Source organism: Plecotus auritus, assembly GCF_963455305.1.
Source record: "Plecotus auritus genome assembly, chromosome: 4".
In the NCBI taxonomy this organism is placed as follows: domain Eukaryota; kingdom Metazoa; phylum Chordata; class Mammalia; order Chiroptera; family Vespertilionidae; genus Plecotus; species Plecotus auritus.
The window spans coordinates 163,409,564-163,437,301 of record NC_137775.1 but is presented as its reverse complement, the minus strand read 5'-3'; the positions used below and the strand labels follow the sequence as shown (position 1 = coordinate 163,437,301).

The window sequence follows — 27,738 nt, the reverse complement described above, 5'->3', positions numbered from 1 at the left end:
GCCTTGAGATCCCTCCGCCCTCGCTCTCAGATCCCTCCGCCCTCGTCCGGACGGACCCTCGTGTCCTGGCGCCCCGCATCCGGGGCACACAGGTTGGGGTGGCCCGCAACTCCCAGCGGGTCTCCTCTAAGCTCACGGCCTATTCCTTCTCTGTACCACCTGTGTCGTAGGTGCAGCCCGCTTCTTCAGGTCGTTTCTCTAGGCGTAAGGAGACCGAGGCGTTATAGAGTCCGCGTTAAGGGGCGTGACCAGCGGCAGGTCCCGCCCCGTCCTGTGACGCACCGGGTGGTGCGCGCGGGAGCCGGGAATAGGGGGTGGGTCCGGGTTTAGTAGAAGATCTGGGGGCCGGGGCCGCCTCCCAACGTCCATCTGCCCGCTTCTCTCGCCCCGTAGATTCGGAGAAGCGGCGGCGACTTCGGTCTGCAGCGTCTCCGAACAACCAAAGCGGCGGCTGCCGGGATGGCTTTGCTGGGCTTACTGCAGGCGGGCGGGTCGGTGCTGGGGCAGGCGATGGAGAAGGTGACTGGCGGCAACCTTCTATCCATGCTACTGATCGCCTGCGCCTTCACGCTCAGCCTGGTCTACCTGCTCCGCCTTGCCATCGGCCACCTCGCCCCACTGCCGGCCGGGGCGGTACGTGCACCCCCAAGGGTCTGGGAGGGGGGCGCGGGGACTAAGGTGGCGGAAGGGCTAGTGGGGGCGGCGACCTGCGCTCGGCTGGGCGTTGGCGGCGGGCCACAAAGGGTCGAGCGCACGGGGCGTCGGGCGCACGGTGGGGTCAGGTGCGAAGGGGACCCAGGGGTAGCCGCCTGCCCTGGCCTTGCCGGCCTTGATGCTGACGGTCCTGATACTGACGGTGGCCAGGTGTCTGGTCCTGGCCGGGGTCGTGCTTGCCGCGTTTGTGATCACAGTGATTCTGTGCTGGTTGCGGTACTAGTAGCCCTAATGGCCGAGTCACCATTGAAGGCTGAGGCCATGGCTGCGGCGCTGAGTGCCCTGGTAGCCGTACTGGCCACGATAGGGGTATTTCGGGTCTGGTGGGGACCCTGATGGCGATGCTTTTGGCAGCTGTGGCCGTCATCCTGGTGACTGTCCTTGTGTGGTTCACTGTCCTGTGGGCTGAGGCATTGCCCCTGATGGCGACTTACTGTATATCAGTATGAAGGAGGAGTGTGTTCATTTTGGTAGAATGAGAGTGACTGGAGTGCTGTAGTGTAGGGACCTTCCTATGATGCAGATAAATGCATTTTATCTAATCTCGTGGCTTCATTGACCACTTCTCTATTTGATGAATGCATCCTTAACCAACCCACAACTAGTAGCTGCCCTGTTACTGACATTGGAAGGCACAAACTATTGAACAAGTAGTTTTACAAATAATTTTTGTTTGAACTGTAACAGGCATGAGGCAGTTAGTATTGTTATTTTTCCTTCACATGGGATTTTTTAGGAAGTGGTATTTGTCTTTGGAAAGATAAGTGGCTTTAGTTTTATTTATTTTTTCACTTTACCCATTTAAAAATATATTTCATTGATTTTTTTAGAGAGAGAGAGAAAGGGAGTGGGATAGAGAGAGAGAAACACAGATGAGAGGGAAACATCATCGATTAGCTGCCTCCTGCACACTCCCCACAGGGGGCCGAGCCCACAACCTGGGCATATGCCCTGACCTGGAATCTAATTGAATTGGTGGCCTCTTGGTTCCTGGCTCATTGCTCCCGGCTGAGTTACACCAGCCGTACTGTAGCGTGCTGTAACATGCTGTAACTTGCTGTAACATGCTAAAACATGCTGTAGCTTTAGTATTTAAGATGGTTGTTACTATTATCCAAAGAGTGAGTTTGGTGTGCGCCTTACTATTTGAGACCACCAACTGTCTGAGGAGTCTTTTTTCAGTTGCAAGTTTGATTTCCAGGAAACTTAATGTTGTAATCTGCAAGTCTCATTTGAGGTCATCTAAAGTACCTTTTATAGTGAACTAGAGGCCCGGTGCACGACATTTGTGTACTGGGGAGAGGGTCCCTCAGCCTGGCCTGTGCCCTCTTGCAGTTCAGGACCCCTTGGGGGATGTCTGCTTGCTGGCTTAGGTCCGCTTCTTGCCATAAGCCAGTTTCTGGCTGAGCAGAGCTCCCCTTGTGGGAACCCACTGACCACCAGGGGGCAGCTCCTGTGATGAGCGTCTGCCCCCTGGTGGTCAATGAGTGTCATAGCAACTGGTTGTTCTGCTGTTCGGTCAATAAGGTTTTATTATATAGGATACCCAAGAGTTCCTGCTACAGTGGATCTACTCTCTCTTTTAAAATCAGTGGATCTACAAAAAAATGAAACTAGATCACCAACTTACACCATACACAAAAATAAACTCAAAATGGGTACAGGACTTAAATATAAGACGGGAAACCATAAAAATACTAGAGGAATCCACAGGCAGCAAAATCTCAGACATATGCCAAAAGAACTTTTTCAGTGATACTGCCCCTAGGGCAATGGAAGCCAAACAGAAAATAAACAAATGGGACTACATCAAAATAAAAAGCTTTTGCACAGCAAAAGAAACCATCAACAAAACAACAAGAAACCCCACTGTATGGGAGAACATATTTGCAAATGGTATCACTGATAAAGGTTTAATTTCCAACATCTACAGGCAGCTTATACAACTTAATAAAAGGAAGATAAATGATCCAATAAAAAAATGGGCAACGGACCTAAATAGAAGCTTTTCGAAAGAAGACAGAAGGAAGGCCAAGAGACACATGAAAACATGCTCAAAGTCACTAATTATCCGAGAGATGCAAATCAAAACAACAATGCGATACCATCTCACACCTGTCAGAATGGCTATCATCAACAAATCAACAAACGACAAGTGTTGGCGAGGATGCGGAGAAAAAGGAACCCTCGTGCACTGCTGGTGGGAATGCAGACTGGTGCAGCCACTGTGGAGAACAGTATGGAGTTTCCTCAAAAAACTGAAAATGGAACTCCCATTTGACCCAGTAATCCCACTCCTAGGAATATATCCTAAGAAACCAGAAACACCAATCAGAAAGGATATATGCACCCCTATGTTCATAGCAGCACAATTTACAATAGCTAAGATTTGGAAACAGCCTAGGTGCCCATCAGCAGATGACTGGATCAGAAAACTATGGTACATCTACACAATGGAATACTATGCTGCCGTAAAAAAGAAGGAATTACTACCATTTGTAGGCACTTGGATGGAATTAGAGAACATTATGCTAAGTGAAATAAGCCAGTCGAAAGAAAAATACCACATGATCCCACTCATTTGGGGATAATGAAAAACATTATAAACTGATGAACAAAAAGATAGTTACAGAGGCAGTAAAGCATCAAACAGACTGTCAAATTACAGTGGTAAGGTTAGGGAGAGGTGGGGGAAATAAGAGATCAACTGAAGGACTTATATGCATGTATATAAGAGTAACCAACGGATGCAAAACATTGGGGGGTGAGGGCATGTATGGGAGTGGGGTGGGGGTGGGGGGCAATGGTAAGATATGTACACATATAATACCTTAATAAAAATTTGAAAAAAAAAAATAAAAAAATAAAATCAGTGGATCTAGTTCATTTGCAATGAGAGAAGCATGAGACGTGTTCTGTTTACTGATAAATGTCACTTCTTAAACATTTCCCTTTTTTTCTTTTTTAATTTAATAACTATTTATTGTTCAGATTATTACAATTGTCCCTCTTCCCCCCCCCATAGCTCCCCTCCACCCAGTTCCCACCCCACCGTCTGCCCATACCTCCCCCACACTGTCCTCATCCATAGGTTTACGATTTTTATCCAGTCTCTTCCCATACCCCCCACATCCCTTCCCCCCGAGAATTGTCAGTCCACTCACTTTCTATGCCCCTGATTCTATTATATTCACCAGTTTATTCTGTTCATCAGATTTTTTATTCACTTGATTTTTAGGTTCACTTGTTGATAGACATGTATTTGTTGTTCATAATTTTTATTTTTACCTTTTTCTTCTTCTTCCTCTTCTTTTTTTTTTTAATATATATATTTTTATTGATATTTCACAGAGAGGAAGGGAGAGGGATAGAGAGCTAGAAACATCGATGAGAGAGAAACATCGATCAGCTGCCTCCTGCACACCTCCCACTGAGGATGTGCCCGCAACCAAGGTACATGCCCTTGACCGGAATCGAACCCGGGTCCTTTCAGTCCACAGGCCGACGCTCTATCCACTGAGCCAAACCGGTTTCGGCCCTTCTTCCTCTTCTTAAAGAATACCTTTCAGCATTTCATATAATACTGGTTTGGTGGTGGTGAACTCCTTTAGCTTTTTCTTATCTGTGAAGCTCTTTATCTGACCTTCCATTCTGAATGATAACTTTGCTGGGTAGAGTAATCTTGGTTGTAGGTTCTTGCTATTCATCACTTTGAATATTTCTTGCCACTCCCGTCTGGCCTGCATAGTTTCTGTTGAGAAAACAGCTGAAAATCATATGGGTGCTCCCTTGTAGGTAATTAACTGTTTTTCTCTTGCTGCTTTTAAGATTCTCTCTTTGTCTTTTGCTCTTGGCATTTTAATTATGATGTGTCTTGGTGTGGTCCTCTTTGGGTTCCTTTTGTTTGGGGTTCTGTGCGCTTCCTGGACTTGTAACTCTATTTCTTTCACCAGGTGGGGGAAGTTTTCGGTCATTATTTCTTCAAATAGGTTTTCAGTATCTTGCTCTCTCTCTTCTTCTGGCACCCTCATAATTCTGATGTTGGTACGCTTGAAGTTGTCCCAGAGGCTCCTTACACTATCTTCAAATTTTTGGATTCTTTTTTCTTTTTGCTTTTCTAATTGAGTGTTTTTTGCTTCTTTGTTTTTCAAATCTTTGACTTGATTCTTGTGGTCCTCTAGTCTGCTGTTAGGTCTCTGTATAATATTTTTTATTTCAGTCAGTGTATGATTGATTTCTAGTTGGTCCTTTTTCATATCCTGAGGGTCTCGCTAAATTTATTGGCCTTTTCTAGGAAATTCTTGAAAAACCTTATAACCGTGGTTTTGAACTCTATATCGTTTGCTTTCCTCCATTTCTTTCATTTGTGATCTGTTTCTTTGTCTCCGCATTTTCGCTGCTTCCCTGAGTTGGTAGAGTAGCTTTGTGTGCGAGGTTTCCTATATGGCCCAGTGGCTCAGCCTCCCCAGTTACCTGAGGTGGACACTCTTGGTGCACCCCTTTGTGGGCTGTGTGCACAGCCTTGTTGTAGTTAAGTCTTGATTGTTGTTGGTATCACGGGGAGGAATTGACCTCCAGGCCAATTGGCTGTGAGGATCAGCTGTGTCTACGCTGGGAGAACTTCTGTGCTGCAGACACCCTTATGAGACAAGACTTGCAAAATTGCAAAAGCCTCTGTGCTCAGCTTGGATGGGGGGAGTCTCAGGGCTGAGCAGACAGCTTTGGCTTCCCGTCAGCCCTGCCCTATAAGGCCCCTGGGTCTCAGTGTCCCGCGGTAATCACTGTAAGCACCTCTGAGAGAAAGCTGCCCTCGAGTTTCGCCCGCTGCCAGACAGTCCAGTTTCTCCCCGAATGAGTCTGGGTTCCGAGTCTTGCCTGGAACTGGAGTTCACCACAGTTGGGAGCTTCCGTCTCCCTCCCACTTGAGAAAGCCAGCTGTGCACTCAGCAGTTAGTCCTCTCCGCGCCTGTGCACCTCCGGACCTCTGCCTTCCGCAGCTTCCCTGAGTCTCAGTGTGCTTTTCTCTTTTCCTGACAGTCCAGATTCCCCCTGAATGAGTCTGGGTTCCCAGTCTCTCCCGGAACTGGAGTTCAGCGCAGTCGGGGGCTCCGTCTTCCTCCCGCTTGAGAAAACCAGCCACGCACTCAGCCGCCAGCCCTCTCCGCTCGCGCGTCTCAGTACCTCTGCCTCCTGCAGCTCCTCTGAGTCTCAATGTGCTTTTCTCTTTCCTTCTAGTTGTAGAATTTCCACTCAGCCAGCTTATTCAGGATGATGTCCGTTTTGTCTTTTAGTTGTAGTTTTGAAATTGTGTGAGGCAGCAGTTTAGGTGTTTACCTATGCCGTCATCTTGGTTTCTCCTCATTTCCTTTATTTCTGTACCTCAAGTTACTGTTTGTCTTTTTCTCTACCTTCTTTAGGCGAGATTCTGGGACTAAAATTCTGAGTGGTCATGGGAGTAAGTGGTGAAGACACTTTTAAGTTTGACTTTTCCGCTTGTTTTTTGTTTTCCACTAATGATTAAGAAAGTTGCCTAGAGCCACCAGTAATAGTATTGGACATATTCTGGACAGTGTTGAGCATTTATAATTGCAATTCCTTTATATTTGTGTAGTGACATAGCCTACATTATGTGTTGAGTTTCTATTCATTTTACTATGGATATTCCTAAGATATTTACATTTTAGCTGTTCTTTATTACTTTTGATGCTTCATTTTTTTGGTAACTTTTTAGTATTAATAGCAAATTTCATTTGTTTGGTTATGAAACTGAACTGGATTTCTCTCTTAAAATGTGAACTGAAAGTTTTTTGTTTCTCTTGCAGAAAAGTCCACCATACATTTTCTCTCCAATTCCATTCCTTGGGCATGCCATAGCATTTGGGAAAAGTCCAATTGAATTCCTCGAAAATGCATATGAGAAGGTAAGTCTTCCAGATGATTAGAGGAAAAGAAATTAGTGCTTTTCAAACTTTTAAATGGCAGAACGTGGCCAAGCTAGGATTTACATGTGGTTTGATTTCCAAGTCTATGCTTTTAGTAGTAGAAGTAGTAGTAGTAGTAGTAATAAAACACTTATATAATGTTTATTATGGCCAAGCCATTCTAATATATTTTTCTCTAATATATAAAATATACATATAACACATACATATTATATATATATATATGCATATATATATATACACACTCTAATTATTAGAGTCTAATATATATAATATTCTCTAACATATCTATGTTAATTTATTTAATCTTGACAACAGTTCTATGAAGTAGGTGCTATTGTTCCCATTTTATAGATGAGGGAAGCTGAAGCATATTGGTGAGATAGTGGTAAAACTACTAAATTTTTTGGCATCTTCATATAGCAAGCACTATAGGAAAGGTCATATCCTTTAGATACTCTTGTAAATTTATCTTTAACCAATGGGAGAAAAAATCTATATTCTCAAAGATACTCATTGCAGAATTGTATATAAGTAAAAAATGGACATATCATCCATGTCTAAAAATGAAAGAATAGTTAATTACTAACATTATGATATCCGTATATAAGATAGAAAATATTTTCAATATAAACTGAAAAAAAAACAGAATAAAAATTTTTACTTTCCATTTGCAATTAGATGAGCATAATTATAAATTTGGACGAAGACTGGGGAAGAATTGCATTAAGGTTTATGAATGATTTTATTTTCAACAGTTACTGTTTTGTGATTTAAGAAATTAGTGTCTTCGTGCTGTATATCTTTTGGTAAAGTCAATATGGGTACTTTTTTCTCTTTAGTATGGACCTGTGTTTAGTTTCACAATGGTGGGCAAGACATTTACTTACCTTCTCGGGAGTGATGCTGCTGCACTGCTTTTTAATAGTAAAAATGAAGACCTGAATGCAGAAGATGTCTACAGCCGTCTGACAACACCTGTGTTTGGGAAGGGAGTTGCATATGATGTGCCTAATCCAGTAGGTGACACTGTTATCTTCAAGAAAGATAAATCTATACTATAGTAGTTATAGCTAGTAGTATAATAGTATATACATGTAAAACGTAGAAACAGTTTATTCCTTGGTTCAAAAACCTGAGAATCATGAGATTTAACAGAAGGAAAGCACGAATAACTGACAAACAATGGGTGTTTTGTTTTATAGTGGTTGGCATGGGCCAAGCAGTTTTAAAGGGTGTCCTAGCCCTGGCCGGTTTGGCTCAGTGGATGGAGTGTCGGCCTGCGGACTCAAGGGTCCCAGGTTCGATTCCGGTCAAGGGCATGTACCTTGGTTGCGGGCACATCCCCAGTAGGGGCTGTGCAGGAGGCAGCTGATCGATGTTTCTCTCTCATAGATGTTTCTAGCTCTCTATCCCTCTCCCTTCCTCTCTGTAAAAAATCAATAAAATGTATATAAAAAAAATCAATAAAATATATATATTTTAAAAAAGGGGATCCTATACAAAGACAGACAATCAAAGATGACTTAGCTTATTGGGAGTTGATTTAAGAGGGTAACAAGAAAATCCTGTTGTTTTTTTGGAGGGTCTCCTACCTTCCCACTGCTGCCTGAAATTTTAGCAGGAGAGCTCTTTTGAGCTAGAGATCCTTGACTTCAGAAGTTTGTGTGATTTCTTTCCCCCACTAAAGTCAAATATTAAAGTGCTGCAACTTGATGTAAAACACAAATGAGATAATTGGCTCAGTTGCTTGGTGTGGTCTCGGACTGTGAATGTATCACACAACTCAGCACCCTAGTCACTAGTAGTTAAGAGAGTTAACATTAAGTGCTGTTTCTGGGGATGGGGTAGGTGGGAGAATGAATGGCTCTCTGAGGCCAAAAACAAGATCCCTAGAAAAACACTGGTTAGATATATCCACTTTTTTCACACACTTATCAGATTCTTAAAATAGAAATATCCCAAAGATTTAAACTATTAGTTGTCCTAGTGTGATTTTATTTTATTAAAACTATTATATTCTAATTAAACTTCTGGCAGATAGTGTCAGTAGGGAATAGAACAGGAGAATATGTGAAGGAACCTAAAAATATTGAAGCATATTGGACCTTCGGGAGGTTGCGTTGGCGTCTGGGTTGGGTTGGAAGACTAGAAGATAACAGAATAGGAAAAGGGAACCCTAGAGTTAGCTGTGGGAAAAGAGTATATAGGAATGACAGGAGTTGGGATACCTAACTTATCATTTGGCTGGGGCCTGCATAACAGGTCTTCTAGGTTACTTCAGATAGATGCATAAGTGTTCTAAGTTTCTCATATCTAGTGCGATTTTTAAAAAATCCTTTTACTGTTTTTATTTTTAATTTTTCAGAAGGTTATTTTCTTTGAGTGTTACAGACTTATAACCCAAATGGATCTTGTGATAAAACGAAATTGTATTTTAATGCTGTATACTCTTAATTTTTTTAAGGTTTTCTTGGAGCAGAAGAAAATGTTAAAAAGTGGCCTTAACATAGCACACTTTAGACAGCATGTTTCTATAATTGAAAATGAAACAAAGGAATACTTTCAAAGTTGGGGAGAAAGTGGAGAAAAAAGTAAGCAAAATGTTTTGGTTTTGCATTTGTCCTAATATTTCTACTTTTCTATAACTAGGAATGTAAGAGTACATGTGTGTATATAAAAAACAAACTACAACATAATGTAAAACCACCTTAGATTTAATGGAAAGAACATGCTATTACTACCATGGGGTTAAACAGCCTGAGAGGAAGTGATTATTGCTGCTCACTAGCAAAGCCTTAAAATGGGTTAATGAACATGTATATCATTCAGTTAATTTATACAAATAATATAAAAATGGTTCATGATTAAATTTTGAAATAAACAAAGTAAAACTTTTGTAAGTTTATTTTAAGATATATTTTTTTACTCCCAATGGGCAAGTAAAAGTCCAAATGACTTAATTATATATTTAATACCTTATTTATCTATTATTGTATGGGAATGATATATTCTATAAAAAATAAATTTAAATACATAAGCTTACTTTACCAAAAGTTTGATTTTAGCCCTTTCCAATGGAAATCTTTTAAAATGTATTATATGCACCTTTGCATTATATAATGTACTGAATGGTTTGGATATTTCTGGAAACCTAGTCTTTATATTGGGCTGCAGTGTTTCTTCCAGAGACAGTTGTCATAGTCATGGCTGGAAGCAACGTCTGCTCGTGGAGCAGTAAGACCTCTGTGTAGGTTACCATGTTCTGGGTCTGGTATTCAGTTCTTTATAAAAGGTCCAGAAACTTGATTTAAAAAAAATATACCTGAAGTTGATGTGATATATTTCCAACCATACAAGAAGCTGATTTATACAAGAATGCTAGCTTAAATACAAGTGAGGCATAATTACAGCACCAAGAACACCAGAATGTTTCCTGAACTTCTCTTTCTTGGAAAATCTAACTGGAAAGCCAGATGATAATTGGAATTTCATGTGGTGAACATGGAATTAAAGAACATGGCATTGATTGGATAATTTTTATGACTTAAGGGTCATTCAAATAATGCTTGCCTGATGAATCTGTTCTGTGTTGAGCTATATGAATTGATGATTAGTTACAATTTCTCTTATATATGTGGTCAAGACTCCAATGTTTAGTTCTGCTCTTCCCACTTTTGACTTGGGAAATAATCCATAGGTCAGTTTTAGGACTGCTGTTCTTTGGGAAGCACCTCTTTATTGTTGTCATAGGCACTAAATAATCTTTTTGCTGCTTTTGTTATACTGTGACCTTGAACTAAGACAGCCATATTCAGTTCTGTCTTTTCAAGAAGAAGGGCTCATGAGTGAGGTTTAGAGATATGCCTTTGTGGCATTGATTTTGGCTGTCCAGAGGGGTGGAGAGGGGTGCTTTCAGTCTTTTGGTTTCTTGCCTCTCTTTGTTTTGCTGGTAAGGTAGTCACACAGCTGTCTACAAGCTTTTTTGATGGTATGAATAGGGCCTTGTTGGTTCTTGAGTTTTTATTCTCACTTTTCCTTCACAATTTTATATCTCTAATAAAACAGAACATTTTAAAAGCATTTTTGGCAATATTAATGGGAATTACCTTTTTCTCTCCAGATTTGTTTGAAGCTCTTTCTGAGCTCATAATTTTAACAGCTAGCCATTGTTTACATGGAAAGGAAATCAGAAGTCAACTCAATGAGAAGGTGGCACAGCTGTATGCAGATTTGGATGGAGGTTTTAGCCATGCAGCCTGGCTGTTGCCAGGTTGGCTCCCTTTGCCTAGTTTCAGGTATGGATAAAGAAACTACCTGGGGGAATTTAACTTTATGTAATTACCGTAGTGTTAACAAAGATAAACATTAAACAAATTGAAGTACAAATTGGCAGTTACAAAATAGTCACAGGATATACAGTATAGCATAGGGAATATAGTCAATAATCCAGGGGTCCTCAAACTTTTTAAAAAGGGGGCCAGTTCACTGTCCCTCAGACCGTTGGAGGGCCGGACTATAGTTTAAAAAAAAAACTATGAACAAATTCCTATGTGCACTGCGGGCCCAGGATGAGTCGGCTGCTAAGCAGGACAGGCAGCGGCACCCGGTGGGCTGGATAAATGTCCTCGGCGGGCCGCATGTGGCCCGCAGGCCGTAGTTTGAGGACCCCTGCAATAATCTGTATATATACAGTGGTTGGCAAACTCATTAGTCAACAGAGCCAAATATCAACAGTACAACGATTGAAATTTCTTTTGAGAGCCAAATTTTTTAAACTTAAACTTCTTCTAATGCCACTTCTTCAAAATAGACTCTCCCAGGCCGTGGTATTTTGTGGAAGAGCCATACTCAAGGGGCCAAAGAGCTGCATGTGGCTTGTGAGCCGCAGTTTGCCGACCACTGATATATATAAAAGCCTAAGCTACCAGCCGACCAGCCTTTAGCTATGATGAACACTGACCACCAGGGGGCAGACGCTCAATGCAGGAGCGGAAACCACAGGCATGGAACAGACTGATGAATCTCAGAGGGTGGGGAGAGGGCAGGAAGAGATTAACCAGAGATTTTATATGCATATGCATACTAGAGGCCCGGTGCATGGATTCGTACACTGGTGGGGTCCCTCGGCCTGGCCTGAGGGGATCAGGCTAAAACTGGCTCTCCGACATCCCCTGAGGGGTCCTGGATTGTGAGAGGGGACAGGCCAGGCCGAGGGACCCCACCGGTGCATGAATCCATGCACTGGGCCTCTAGCCTGTCCTATCTAATAAAAGTAATATGCAAATTGACCATCACTCCAACACACAAGATGGCTGCCCCATGTGGACACAAGATGGCCACCACAAGATGGCCAGCAGGGGAGGGCAGTTGGGAGGGACCAGGCCTGCAAGGGAGGGCAGCTGTGGGCGATTAGGCCAGGAGGGGAGAGCAGTTGACGGGGACCAGGCCTGCAAGGGAGGGAAGTTGGGGGTGATCAAGCCTGCAGGGGAGGGCAGTTAGGGGTGAGCAGGCCGGCAGAGGAGGGAAGTTGGGGGCAAAAGGGCATGCAGGGAAGGGCAGTTGGAGGGGACCCAGGCCTGCAGGGGAGAGCAGTTGGGAGGGACCAGGCCTGCAGGGGAGGGCAGTTGGGGGTGACCAGGCCTGCAGGGGAGGGCAGTTAGGGGTGACCATGCCTGCAGGAGAGGGCAGTTAGGGGTGACCAGGCCTTCAGGGGAGGGCAGTTTGGGGCAATCAGGCTTGCAGGGGAGCAGTTAGGCATCAATCAGGCTGGCAGGGGAGTGGTTAGGGGGTGATAAGGCTGGCAGGCAGAAGCGGTTAGGGGCGATCAGGAAGGCAGGCAGGTGAGCAGTTGGGAGCCAGCAGTCCTGGATTGTGAGAGGGATGTCCGACTGTCCGTTTAGGCCCGATCCTATCGGGATCCTATCGGGATCCTATTGGGATCGGGCCTAAACGGGAAGTCGGACATTCCCGGATTGGAGAGGGTGCAGGCTGGGCTGAGGGACACCCTCCCCCCGCTGCACGAATTTCGTGCACTGGGCCCCTATAGTATATTATAAAAGCCTAAGTGACCAAATGTCAGGTCGACTGGTTGCTATGATGTGCACTGACCACCAGGGGGCAGATGCTCAACACAGGAGCTTCTCCCTTGTGGTCAGTGTGCTCCCACAGTGGGAGCGCTGCTCAGCTGACCAATGGGCGCCAGAGGCAGGGCTCACAGCCGGCGAGTGCCACTGCAGTGGCGCAATCCTCTCCCGATCAGGACTGACTGGGCATGAACCGCGGCAGGCGCAGTAGGGCCGGGATGAGCGGGAGCAGCAGGCAGCTTTGGACTGCCTGTTTCGGCCTGATCCCTGCAGGCCACGCCAAGGGACCTCACCAGTGCACGAATCCATGCACCGGCCCTCTAATATTGTAATAACTATGTATGGTGCCAGGTGGATACTAAACTTACTAGGGAGCTCACTTGGTAAATTATATAAATGTCTCATGACCATGCTGTACACCTGAAACTAATATAATGTTGAATGTCAACTGTAATTTATTTAATCTTATTATGATCCCCCATTCTTTATAAGAATTCAAGGCAGGTTTTCTTTATATACTGAGCTCATTTAAGGTAAGTTTTAGTTTATTAAAAGGGTAATTTGTTGTCCATCTGTTCTAATATTTTCAAACCTACTTATCTCACATATTCCTTATACTCAGGAAAGTCTCTGAACTCTACCTAAAAGTGATACAGCCCTCTAAGCACTTGTTTGAGACCATTTGTAGCATATTGTGAAACTTTTTGGTTAAAGTGTTAATGCCTTTCTTTAATTTTGTCTGTCTCCTTGCCAACTGTAGTTTGATTACCTAAACGGCAGGGATCATCTGTGATACAGAGAAATATTGCTCATAGACTTTATGTAAGCTTAGCACCTTGCATATTAGGCTTTCTGTACCTTTGTTGATTCTTTTCTGTTCAGGTGAGATGGGAAGGAATTAAGTTTTTCCTTTTGTGTCTGCCACTTCTATGTATTTACAGAGCAAAGCCAGGAGAGGGTCTGGAGTTCTTTGGAATTTATAACACCTTACATTGGTAGGGAGCTTTGCAGTTTTCCAAATGCTTTCATCCATATTATGTTAGAGGGAACATCCAGCACAGCCCTGGGCCTAGAGTGGGTTCTCCGTAAATATGCATCGAGCCTATTTCCACTTTCCCTATCTCCTGGATGAAGTCAGAAATTCCTGAGTTTGGTGTGGTGGGCCCTTCACCTGTCTTTCCAGCTCAATCTTTCTCTGTCTTACCTGGTTCAACTGATTCAATCAAATTATTCCATTCATTTTCTTATGTTTTTCTGGCTCTGCTGTGTTCATACTGTTAAACTTCAGCTTCTTCTTCCCTTCTGCCCATATTATCTTCAGTAACTGTCTTAAAATGAAGCAGGGCAGGAGTTTTTATTAGAAATCTTGATTAACAGGGGTCAAAGAAGTCAGATTGCCTGGTTTTAAATTTTGGCTCCACTGCTCACTGGCTCTGTGATCTTATGGATCTGTGAAGTGAGGATAATAGCTTTTACCTCACAGGAGGTCAAAGTGGGTAATTCATGTAAAACACAGTATCTGTCACCTAGTGGGCACTCTATTTTATTTTATTTATTTTTTTTGGATAGCTCTATTAATATTTACTTTTATTTCTTGTAATAATTCATATATGCAATAACGACATTTGCAAACAATCTTTATATCTTAATTCCTTGGAAAATGATCCATTTTTACTCACTTAAAAAGCAAATTATTGACTTGAAAAATTAATTTCTTTTTCACTGGCGAAATTCTTCAAAAATGTCTTTACTTATAAGAGAAGTTTCCCCTTATTCTTGTTCCATCACTCATCATATAGATGAGTGAATTCAGGTGGCAAAATCCATGCTGCCTCCACATCTTTTCCCCACATTTTCCATGTTTAAAATTCATTCCTTATTCGCTCTTCACTATCTCCACTTGGTCATCCTTTGACCTGACCCTCTCACCATACTCACTCTTCCTATAGGACCCAGTCTCCAGTAATCATGAGCACTCTATTTTAAAGGTAAAATTTTGGGAGTTGAAGTTTGTTTTCTGATTCTACTAGTATTTTTACTCCCTATAAAACTTTGTTTTCTCAGAAAATGAAGAGTAGAATCAAATCCTATATGCTATAGTCATGTTCTGAATCCTAAATAAATCCTAGGCTTCCTTAAATCTTACATCCTATAGAAGAACCAGAGAGATTCCTCATCTGCTTCAAGAATTATTTTAATTAAAATCAGAATTTCATGTTAACCTAAAAAGAGTACTGCTCACTCTCTGTTAAACTGAAAAATGATTCTAAATGAATAATCATTTGAGTCTTGTTTTTAGACCTTTGGTTAGAACACAGGTAGTGTGTTAAGAATCAGGGATCTCTATGTTACTAGAGGCCAAGTGCATGGGATTTGTGCACTGGTGGTGGGGCATGGCCTGCGGGGTTCAGCCTGCAGTAGGAGCAGCCACTCATCCTGGTCAGCCGAGCGGCGCTCCCACTGTGGGAGCGCACTGACCACCAGGGGGCAGCTCCTGTGTTGATCATCTGCCCCCTGGTGGTCATTGCACATCATAGCGACTGGTCGACCGGTCGTTCCGCTGTTCCGTCACTAGGCTTTTATTTATATGATTACATTCTTTTTGCCCTGAGGGAACCTAGAAATTCCTAAAAATATATGATTTTCGTGATGTCTTTTTTCCCCCTTGTTTCTGAGTTTTGTCAGATATTTTAGAGTTGTTAAAGTTAGTGAAGGTTTCTTTAAGCTAGGTCCTGGTTATTTCCAAAAGGAAATTTGGTGCCAGAAAGTATTGCTTTATTGTTTAAAATTATTTTCATCTTTGAATTACAGACGCAGAGACAGAGCTCATCGAGAGATCAAGAGTATTTTTTATAAGGCAATCCAGAAACGCAGACAGTCAGAAGAAAAAATTGATGACATTCTCCAAACTTTACTAGATTCTACTTACAAGTAAGAGCTGTTTAGATCATATATTAAGCTGAAGCAGGAGATTACACATTAAAACATAGTTAAATAATACTATATCTCCATGATGCTGCCTGACTGATATGGCCCAGTGGTTGAGCATCGACCTATGAACTAGAAGGTCACAGCACACGCCTGGGTTGTGGGGTATTGATCCCCAGTGGGGGGCGTGCAGGAGGCAGCTGATCCCTGATTCTCTCTCATCATTGATGTTTCTATCTCTCTCTCCCTGTCCCTTCCTCTGAAATCAGTAAAAAAATATATTTTTTATAAAAGTCATGATGCTGCAAAATTAGTAACTATGACCTTTGTAGTTTTTTTTTTAAAGAATATATTTTTATTGATTTCAGAGAGGAAGGGAGAGGGGGAGAGAGAGAGAGGAATATCAATGATGAGAGAGAATCAGGGATCGGCTGCCTCCTGCACACCCCCTACCGGGGATCGAGCTTGCAACCTGGGCATGTGCCCTTGACCGTAATCGAACCTGGGACCCTTCAGTCCACAGGCTGATGCTCTTATCTACTGAGCCAAACCGGCCAGGGCTGACTTTTGTAGTTTTTAAATGAATGAGACATAAATTACTGGGATCCCATGCCTATTGGCATCCCAGTGATTACGCATGGTGAAAAGTTTGGTAGGAAACTGCAGTTAAGTGTTTGTAATCAAAATCATATTTTCTATTGGTCTGCCTCTTTTCACTACTAGATAAAATTCTGACTTCTGATGCACAAATACAAGAAACCATTATACCTGACAAATATTTTCATTATAACCCTTTATTTAAAGGTTGAGGTGTGAAATGTGTCTGCCAAAATGTTACAGTTGTGTGTGTGGTTCATTCTGTAGGGATGGGCATCCTTTGACGGATGACGAAGTAGCAGGCATGCTCATTGGACTGCTCTTGGCAGGGCAGCACACTTCCTCAACTACTAGTGCCTGGATGGGCTTCTTTTTGGCCAGAGACAAGACACTTCAAGAAAAATGTTATTTAGAACAGAAAGCAGTCTGTGGGGAAAATCTGCCCCCTTTAACTTATGACCAGGTTTGTTGGATTATTATTTTTATTGCTGCCTTATTTGAATATCTGTGGCTAACTTTTAAAGGGGACAATTTGAGTAACAAAAGCAAAAATAAACATGGGACATTGTACAGTTAAGAAAACCATCAATAAAACAAAAAGACAACCTACTGAATGGCCTAATATACTTGCAAATGATACATTCAATAAAGGGTTAATACCCAAAATTTTTGGTATAACATCCTAAGTAATTGGTGTAGCCATTTTGAAAAACAGTATGGAGATTCCTTAAAAATTTAAAAGTAGAACTGTCATAGGACTCAGCAATATTACTTCTAGGTATTTATGCGAAGAAAACAAAAACACTAATTTGAAAAGATTTGGGCACCTGTGTTTCACTGTAGCATTATTTATAGTTGCCAGCATATGGAAGCAACTTAGGTGTCTATGAATAGATAAATGGCTAAAGAAGATGTAGCATATACATACAATGGAATAATACTTAGCAAAAAAAAGAATAAAGAATGAAATCTTGCCATTTGTGACAAGAGGGTGTTTGATGAACCCAGAGGCTATTATGCTAAGTGAAATAAGCCAGAGAAAGACAAATACCATATGATTTCACTTATATGTAGAATCTACAAAAACGAATTAACAACTAAAAAACCAGACCCCTAGATACAGAGAGCAAGTGATGGTTATCAAAGAAGATGGAGTGGGGATAGATGAAAAGAGTTTTTTGAAAATGGAATATCAAAAATAAAGGGGATAATTTGAGATTTTCTGTGTACTATAGATTCATTTGATTAGTGTCTTTGTTTTTTGAAAATTTCCCAGAAATGTCCTAATGTTGGATTTGGTTTGCTAATATTTTGTTGAGGATTTTTGCATCTTTATACAGGATATTGATCTATAGTTTTAATATGATGTCTTTGATAGATTTGCTATCAGTAATACACATCTCATAGAATGAGTTTGGAAATGTTCTCTTATTTTTTGAAGAGTTTATGAAGGGGGTTGGTGGTAATTCTTTCTTACATGTCTGTCTAATAGATTTCACCAGAGAAGCCATGTATGTGCTTTTCTTTGTTGTAAGTTTTTTTTTATTACTAATTCAGTCTCTTTGTTGCAGGTTTATTCATATGTCCTGTTTCTTCTTGAATCAATTTTGGTAGTTTGTGTCTTTTTAGGAATACATCCATTTTATCTAGATCACCTAATCTCATGGCATACAATTGTTATAGTATTCTCCTTAATTTTTCAAATTAAAAAAGTAGAAAAATAATCACTTCCAGCCAATTTTCAAGTATATAATCCTTGTAAGGTCTCCTCTTTCATTTCTGATTTTAGTAACTTTTAAAATAACAGCTTAATTTATATATAATTCACATACAATAAAATCTATTCATTTAAAGTATATAATTTACTGGTTTTTAAATATACTCATAGTTGTAAAATCATAATTTAATTTTAGAACATTTACATCACTTCCAAAAGAAAGCGAGTACACATTAGCAGTTACTCTCCATTTTCCCTGTTCCTTGTAATAACCCAGAAAAAGTAGTTTTAACTTAAAATTAACTAAATAAAATAAATTTTAATTTATAAAATATTTAAGTTAAAATACTGTTGAAATATGTTAAATATTTGTAAAATTCAGGAAATGCTTTTTCTTTTCAGCTTAAGGATCTAAATTTACTCGATCGCTGTATAAAAGAAACGTTAAGACTTCGACCTCCTATTATGACTATGATGAGAATGGCCAAAACTCCTCAGGTGAGTCTCTTGGTTAGATATCCCCTTATATGTCCTCAATTTTAATTTATCAAAGAGATGATTTCCAGGAAGAGAATTTTTTAAATTAAAAAAGTAGAAAAATAATCACTTATAGCCAATTTTTAAGTTTATATGTTCTAAATATATAAATATTTTCATATAATTGCAGTTAGTCTGTTCCCTGCATTTTTATTTAATGATTTGGGTTGTTTTTTTTTTTAATGGAAATACATTTTTTTATTATTTTTAAAATAACATATTTTTAAAATTCCAACTATATGAAAGTCTAAAAATCAGATTATGGAAAGACTCCTTGAAATTCTACCCCTACCTCTGAGGCATTATGACCTTTTTTGTGTATATACTTGTAGTCCAATTTTGGGTCATTTGGAAATCATCTTGAGTTAAAATAATTTTTTGCTGGCCTATAATCCTGCTAGTTTTTAAATCTGATGTATATTAATGCTGTGTTGCACAATGACCTGATTTTTTGGAAGAATATTTTAAAATTATATAATGAGTCAATCTGGAAAAAAGGAGACATGTAATACTTTAAACAATAAAAAAATTAAAAAAAATTATCTAATGAAATATTTTGCTTTCATTTGTAGATTGTGGCAGGGTATACCATTCCTCCAGGACATCAGGTGTGTGTTTCTCCCACTGTCAATCAAAGACTTAAAGACTCCTGGAGTGATCGTCTGCACTTTAATCCTGATCGCTACTTACAGGACAATCCAGCATCAGGAGAGAAATTTGCCTATGTGCCATTTGGAGCTGGTAAGATGATTATATTTTACATTTGAAATGTTTGTTCTGATAACAGGTTGTCAGAAGTTACCAGAACAAAAATAACCCATGTGAATTTTATTTACAAGTATCTTTCCCTTTCCTAATAGGGATATTTTTCCAAATGTATGGGTATTTTTTCCCATACCAATTCTCTGCAGACTATCAGTTCCTACAATTCAGTTCAGTTCTGACATTCTCTACCTGGGGTTGGTTAGTACAGGCCCCATTGGTTAAAGGCTCAGTTCCAGAAGACTGCTCCCTTTCCCCCCACTTCAGCTACAATTGATTGCAAGTCCAGTTGTCACCTCACTAACTGGTTATAAATCGGAGGTTCTCTCAATCCATAATTTGTTGGAAGGGCTCACAGAACTTAGAAAACAGTTTACTTGGTAGACCAAAGATACAACTCGGGAACAGCCTGATTGAAGAGATGCATAGAGATGTACGGGAGAAGGAGCACAGAGCTTCCATGCCCTCTGGGTATGCCACCTCCCAGCACCTGCAGGTGTTCACCAAGCTGGGAACTCTCTGAACACCCTTGTATTTTAAGGATTTTTATTGAGGCTTCATCACAAAGGCATGCTTGATTAAAATCATTGGTCATTTGGAATTAATTCAACCTCCAGCCTCTCTCCCTCCTGGAAGTCAAGGGGTGGGACTGAAAGTTGCAACCCTTTCATCACTTGGTTGGTTCCCCTGGCAGTCAGCCTCCATCCTGAGGGGCTTTGCAAAAGTCACCTCATTAACAAACTCAGGTGTGGCTGAAAGGGGCCTCCTTCCCTCCCCCTGGCCGGCCCCGCCCCCTGGTCAAACTTCTGGACAACTCCCGGTCGAGGGGACCATTTGCATAATACGCTTTTATTATACAGGATTACAGTATCACAGTTGCTGTACCTGTAGTATTGAAGTCAGATTTGAAGTCAGTTTAGTCCTCCAACTTGGTTTCTTCCAGGATGGCTTTGGATATCCTAGGTCAGTGGTCGGCAAACTGCGGCTCGCGAGCCACATGTGGCTCTTTGGCTCCTTGAGTGTGGCTCTTCCACAAAATACCATGGCCTGGGTGAGTCTATTTTGAAAAAGTGGCGTTAGAAGAAGTTTAAGTTTAAAAAATTTGGCTCTCAAAAGAAATTTCAATCGTTGGACTGTTGATATTTGGCTCTGTTGACTAATGAGTTTGCCGACCACTGTCCTAGGTCCTTTGTATTTTCATGTGCATTTTAGAATCAGCTTATCAGTTCTTAAGAGTATATGACCTTTCAAATTTTGATCTCAGTATGTGTTGCTATTTTGGGTTTATTAAAAGCCTTTTTCTTTCACTGTCATTTGTTAAAGGCATTTAAAGTTTTGATTTGAATGTTCATATTGACTTTTAACTAGGGTTCTCTTGGGAGAGAAGCTAAGAATATTCTAGTATATTGCCAAACTAAATTAGCATCATACTAGTATATTTCAAACCATCATATATTTAACCTAGATGGATGTTAAGTTTCAAAAAAGGTAATTGGAAAAGTCATATAATTAATTACCCAAGTGCTGTTTCCCCTAAAAATAGATGTTGAAAATCTCCTGGGATTTTTATTAACTATTTATATTCTTTTTAATTTTATTCTTTTATTTCTCACCTGAGGATATGTGTTTTTTTAAATTGATTTTAGAGAGAGAGGGAGACTTAAAGAGAGCGAAAGAGAGAAACATTGATGTGAGAAAGAAGCATTGATTGGCTGCCTCCTAAAGCTGCCCTTACTGGGAAATCAAATTCACTGGTGATGAAGCCTCAAGCATGTGCTTTGACTGGGAATCAAACCTTTGACCCTTTGGTGCATGGGAGGATCCTCCAACCGAGTGAGCCACACCGGCCAGGGCTATATTCTTGTTTTATGTGAAAAGAATGTCATCTTTTTATTATATCTGTATATCTGCCCTTCACCTAAACTGTAGTTAAACAAATTTCATCACTCCAGGCTAAAAGAAGTGAGAAAGAATTTCAACTGATTCTTATGAAAAAATTTTTTTTACAGGGCGTCATCGTTGTATTGGGGAGAATTTTGCTTATGTGCAAATCAAGACAATTTGGTCCACTATGCTTCGTTTATATGAATTTGACCTCATTGATGGATATTTTCCCACTGTGAATTATACAACCATGATTCACACCCCTGAAAACCCAGTTATCCGATACAAACGAAGATCAAAATGAAAAATGCTGCAAGGAATACCTGAAACATCACTGTAAACAGCAAAAGCATTTGAAGAGAATGAAGTTGATGAAACAACTTACTCTTTTTTGAGTGTGTTACTTTAAAAGACAGCCAACTTAACGGGTTTTATATTTTCTTAACTGAATGGTTCCATAAAATTTAATGGCATTTCAGGCATTTCTTAATACTTTTATGATGGATATTTACTATATATGCTTTATTTAAGGAAATCAAGCTACTTAGTAAAAAGTTGTTTAGGGGACCTTGGTTATTGGAAGATTCTAAATAACACAATTTCCAGGTATTTATTTTAAGAGTATACATAGCTCTTGGTATATAAGTTCAGGATATTCAAATCTTGGACTAGATCTGCAAGTATAAAAGCCAAATAAGGTACTTGGAAGCCTTAGGTTATTTATTCATTTCCTGTGTAATGTTTGGGTGTGTGAGGATAGGTGGGTAGGGGATAAACTCACATTTAAAACCTTGGATGAAAGAGAATCCTTTTGTTTTGGTATGATGGTAATTAGCAGTGATGGAGTTATGTTGTAGAAAAAAATGTCTTTAGGAAGTACTGTCTTTTAGGAAATTGAGGGAGTTCTATGGTAATTACATTTCCTAAAAAAGAATATAATTATTAATTCTAAAGACTGCTTGCATTAACTTGATCTAATTACTAAATATTTCATTTACTTGATAAATTTGTATCTGGTTCCACATGGTCACACATCTGTGTGAAAATCCAAAATAAAGTCCCTAAGGGATAATTTTTGTTCTCTTTGGCTCAAAGTGGTTCCCTGCTTCCTCTCCAGAATCTACTTAGGGATGTTTCTGTTACTAGTTCTGTTTATTAAAACTTAATTTAGGTCAGTTAGATTAAAAAAAAAAATACAAAATCTGAGATCAGGGAACTCTGGCTTTAAGATAAGGATAATATGAAGCAGGGTCCTTGAGAGTAGGATCATTGGCCATATTATGTGAAGGCTGTGTTTAAGAATCAACTCAAATTATAACTGGGGGCTTGTCTCTATACCTGTAATTTGGCCACATTACTGTTTTTAAAATAAGGACAAAATATTTCCCCCTATAAGTTCTGTTTAAGAGGCTGGAGGACTCATGTTAAACTCTATTTCTGCTGTTAGTTTCCACATTAAAATTATCTTTGAGAAAAATATAGTCTATATTCATGAATTGTAAAGCATGTGTGTTTTAGTCAGTAGAATTCAGAGATCTACAAACTTGGGTGGAAAAAAAATTACATCCTTATTTGTACTGTATTCAAATTTAGGCAACAAACAACACTAGTAATAGCAGTACCCATGACTGAACAGAAATCACAGTTATTTTCATATCACATTATAGTTGTTGTAGATCTTAAAGTTCTTTTACTCTCATCACTACTTTGAAATTGTGGTAGTTGTTAGATCTGCTAGATCTTATGTCTTTAAACTTACGTTACATCACGCATTTGAAAAAGTTTGACTACTTCTATATAATTGGTTTCCTTTATAGTTTATTTTAGCCTCTAATTAGTTTTTAATCATAGATTGTTGGTAAGCATTAACAAGTTGATGGCAGAGGCCTAATGTCATAGAGGGCTGATGGTCAGTGGGAGTGAACAGAATGATCAGAGCACTTGTCCATCTGTTCCTTTCTCAGAACAAAACAGCCTTGAATGGCAAGCTACGAAAGGTTCTACCCACAATCCTTACTTTCAGATATCTGCTTTAGAATACACTTGTTATTTCTATAACTCTTATCAGAACCCAGCTGCTAATAGGAAAAATTTAGGTACTGTGAAATCTTCAAGAATGTAGAATTTGTTTCCATAGCTTGTTTGTGTTGGTATAAATCCTAGAATACCCAATGGTAAAACAAAAATCTGGTTATAAGCATCAAATACTACTTATTCTTGCTGTTTTAGTGAGTTGCCATGTTATCAGGGAGGACTCTTAATTAAGAAAACATTTTTATATCTCTTAGAGATTCCCATTATGGATTTGGCTCAGCAGAAACACAGTTTCATTCTATTTGTGGTCAATAAAGTTTAAGACAGTGGTTCTCAACCTTTCTAATGCCGCAACCCTTTAATACAGTTCCTCATGTTGTGGTGACCCCCAACCATAAAATTATTTTTGTTGCTACTTCATAACTGTAATTTTGTTACTGTTAATGAATCGTAATGCAAATATCTGTGTTTACCGATGGTCTTAGGCAACACTACTAGCGGTTCTCAACCTGTGGATCGCAACTGTAGAGCCTAAGACTATCGGAACACACAATTTAGAGCCAACACACAAGATGGCTGCCCCCATGTGGACACAAAATGGCCAGCAGGGGAGGGCAGTTGGGAGGGATCAGGCCAGCAGGGGAGGGCAGTTGGGAGCAATCAGGCCAGCAGGGGAGGGCAGTTGGGAGGGACCAGGCCTGCTGTAGAGCCTAAGACCATCGGAAAACACAGATATTTACATTATGATTCATTACTATGATCGGGCCTAAACGGGCAGTTGGACATCCCTCAATGGGTCCCAGATTGGAGAGCGTGTAGGCTGGGCTGAGGGACAACCCCCCACCCCGTGCATGAATTTCGTGCACCGGGCCTCTAGCATATAATAAAAGCCTAATATGCAAATTGTTCCCTCGACTGGGAGTTCGACTGCTCGCTATGATGTGCACTGACCACCAGGGGGCGGCACAGAACATGGCGGGCGGCGCTGGCAGCGGGCGGCAGTGGAGGCATTGCCAGCCCTGATAGGCCCCGATGAGAGTGGGACTGCAGCGGGATGGTGGAGCAGGTGAGCAGGCAGCACCAGGCCAAGGCGGGTGTGAGCGGGGCCTGATGGCCCCCATCTATTGTCCAGCAGACAGCGACCAGCCGCGGCCATGGGAGGCAGGGCCGCCGCCTGGCTCCCAGGAGCTGAGGGAGCTGGGCGGGGGCCCCAGGGGCCCAGGTGCTGCCCAGGGCCTAGAGGTCAGGTGGGACCTGCCCTTCCACGCCAGACGCTCGTGCTCAGTCACCAGCTAGGCCTAGGGACTGCACCCATGCTCGACTTTCGTGCACCGGGCCTCTAGTATTACATATAGACGTAAAGTTGAAAAAAAGGCACGGAAAATTCTTCCTCAACAGAGAGAGAGAAAAACCCCAATAGTATCTATAAGATTAGGACAACTTTCTGAATGAATCTCTTTAAGTCCTACGTATTTCTAGTAAGTAATGAGGTGATATGCACTGCTGCAGACTGAATGTGTCTCCCTCCACCCCCAAATTCATTGCTGAAACAATCTGTGGGGTGAGTGTATCATGGGGGAGTTCTCATGGACAGCTATATTGGTATTTTTCTCTATTTATTTGCTCTCGTTTATAAAAGATCTCAGAGAGCTCCCTTGCCCCTTCTGCCATATGAGGAGACAGCAAGAAGATAAATGTCTATGAATGAGCAAGCAGGCCCCACCAGTCACCATATCTGTTGGTACCTTGATCTTGGACTTCCCAGACTCCAGAACTGTGAAAAACAAATTTCTGTTTATAGGACACCCAGTCTATGGCATTTTGTTAGAGCAGCTGGAATGGACTAAGACATGCACCAAGAACTATGGCTTAAAAATGAAGAGGGTTCAAATACAGTGTGGTTAAAATGGTGAAGTCATTTTTATTTCAGTACTTGACAAAATACCCCATAAAATTCAAAACTTCTACCATTATACAAAAATAGGTCTCTACAAGTGATATCTGTCATCATCACCAGTAGCAAATATATTAGGCAGAAACAGGTAACTTCAGTAGCCTTGTAAGAAAAGTGCAGGACACCTCAAGCTACACATTCAGCAGTGTCATAATATGCAAAAGTTTAATCTTTTCACCCATTTGATAAATACACCAGGTTTATAATTTAACCATTTAAATTAGCATTCCACAAATACACATGTAATTGAACGAGTATTGTGCATGAATACATACACAATGCTTATATGTACAAATTCCAGTTTGTTTTCATGTACTGGCTGGGATTTGTATACAATCATAAGCTGTGTTCGTGTTGGTCCCATTGAATATCCGCAATACAAAAGCACAAAAAGAACCATTGGTTTACAAAAGGGAATTTGCTTAAAATCACTTCGAGTCATGATGTTTCAAGGGATTATCTTCTCATGCCAGCATGAAAATGAGCGGAACCTAGAAGAGAAAACCAGAATATGTAAATGATTTCAAATTAGATTGCTCCCTGTACCATACTAAATAGTTCATGTAGGGCAGATTACTATTATCCTCTACTTAAAAATAATGCTTTTTTATAGTCCTAAAAAGTTCTTCATATTTGAAGAGATTTTAAGAGATTTTGAATATATATTTAAAAGTCACTATGGCAGGCTCTGTATCAAGGTCAGACTAAAGTTAAGATTCTCTTTAAAGTGCCCTGAAGGTTGAATGTTCTAAACCTCCCACCTTTTGAGAAATCTTCAGGACTTCAAAATCTGCATTTTGTGACCTGAAGAGCATTTTGCTAAGTGAAATAAGCCAGTTAGAGAAAGACAAGTATCACATGATCTCACTTATATGTGGAATCTAATGAACAAAATAGGTTCAGAGATATGGATGCATAGAACAGAATAATAGATCACAGTGAGCGGGTTGGGTTACTATACTGTACTACACTATCTCCCAACAATCTATATAATAAAGAGGTAATATGCTAATTGGTCCTAACGGTGTCACAGTCACGACCACGCTGCGCATGCACAGGAGCTGGTGGGCGGGGACTTGTGCCACTGGGACATGAGGCTGCCGCAGGGGGCAGCCTCCCAGGTGGAGGCGTGTGCAGGCCCACAGCGCTGCCTGGCCTGGAGGGGGGCGTCAGGACGGGGGCGGGGCCTCGGCGGAGAGCTCTTAGCACTCCTGCACCGGGGTCTGAAGGCGCGGAGAGGAAGGGAGAGCACATAGGCAGTTAGGGGGTTTAGGCCAGGAGGGGAGAGCAGATAGGCAGTTAGGGGGTTTAGGCCAGGAGGGGAGAGCAGATAGGCTGTTAGGGGGATCTGGCCAGGAGGGGAGTGCAGATAGGCTGTTAGGGGGATCAGGCCAGGAAGGGAGAGCAGATAGGCTGTTAGGGGGTTTAGGCCAGGAGGGGAGAGCAGATAGGCTGTTAGGGGGATCCGGCCAGGAGGGGAGTGCAGATAGGCTGTTAGGGGGATCAGGCCAGGAAGGGAGAGCAGATAGGCTGTTAGGGGGATCAGGCCAGGAGGGGAGAGCAGATAGGCAGTTAGGGGGATCCGGCCAGGAGGGGAGTGCAGATAGGCTGTTAGGGGGATCCAGCCAGGAGGGGAGAGCAGATAGGCAGTTAGGGGGATCCGGCCAGGAGGGGAGATCAGATAAGCAGGGGATCAGGTCAGGAGGGGAGAGCCAGTTAGGGCATCAGGCCAGCAGGGGAGTAGTTAGGGGCATCAGGCAGGCAGGTGAGTGCTTAGGAGCCAGTGGTTCTGGATTGTGAGAGGGATCCCAGATTGGAGAGGGTGCAGGCCAGGCTGAGGGACCCTCCCCCCCATGTGCACAAATTTTGTGCACCAGGCCACTAGTTTTTCATAATGTCCACAGACTATCAATTTTAGTCAATACTTTTCCCAAGGCATAAAGAGAATAACAGATCTCAGTGAGGGGGTTGGGACAGGAAGAGATCAGCCAAAGAATATATATGTATAACCCATGGACACAGATAACAGCACGGGGAAGGCTGGGGGTGGGGCAGGGGTTTGATGGAGGGGGGCAAAAAGGGAGAAAATAGGAGACATCTATAATACTGTGAACAATACAATAAAATAAAAAACAAACAAAAAGAAACCTATTTCCACCTCATTTTCACCAACTGGACAGTAAATAAATATATTCATGACCAAAAAAAAATCTGAGTCTTGTGAAATTTGGATGCTCAATGCAAAGCACAAACCAAACCACAGTCTTATACAAGTTTCTTGCATTAGGTGATTTTTTATAGGAAAAGATAAATGATTAACTTAAATAACCTATTAGTCCTATCTAGTTTGTGGAAATAGTATATTAAAAAAATCTTTAATAAAAGAAAATATAAAAGTTGACTTAAAGCACATTAAATTAAAATGATTCAAAATCTCTGAATCAGGAGTGAAGGGTGACAGGTAAAAGAGGTTTTCCCACAATGAACAGGGAAATTATTTCTACTAAGTATGACATTTTTGTGTTTTTGAGCAGAGAGAAATAAAAGGTCATTTTTACAGTCTTTTTAATAGGATAGGTTTTA

General features: G+C 41.0%; 2 protein-coding genes across 13 annotated transcripts in view; one reads left to right on the top strand and one right to left on the bottom strand.

The window, feature by feature from the left end:
• The first annotated feature begins 134 nt into the window (after positions 1 to 134).
• On the top strand, positions 135 to 22,658 carry CYP51A1 (cytochrome P450 family 51 subfamily A member 1). Its single transcript, XM_080667118.1, has 11 exons — positions 135 to 166; positions 394 to 633; positions 6,537 to 6,635; positions 7,499 to 7,675; positions 9,124 to 9,250; positions 10,780 to 10,954; positions 15,554 to 15,673; positions 16,535 to 16,730; positions 18,387 to 18,482; positions 19,094 to 19,262; positions 21,293 to 22,658. Exons 2-11 carry the CDS (start codon positions 460 to 462, stop codon positions 21,469 to 21,471), a joined length of 1,512 nt encoding a protein of 503 aa, XP_080523244.1. The 5' UTR covers positions 135 to 166; positions 394 to 459; the 3' UTR covers positions 21,472 to 22,658.
• A 2,444-nt stretch (positions 22,659 to 25,102) lies between these two features.
• The window catches only part of AKAP9 (A-kinase anchoring protein 9), a 148,273-nt gene continuing 145,637 nt past the window's right edge, over positions 25,103 to 27,738 (bottom strand). For all 12 annotated transcript variants that reach the window (XM_080663144.1, XM_080663139.1, XM_080663141.1 and 9 more), the window contains one exon: positions 25,103 to 25,646. In XM_080663144.1, the coding sequence (XP_080519270.1) occupies positions 25,612 to 25,646 (35 nt within the window). In that variant the 3' untranslated portion in view covers positions 25,103 to 25,611. The remainder of the gene's footprint in view (positions 25,647 to 27,738) is intronic.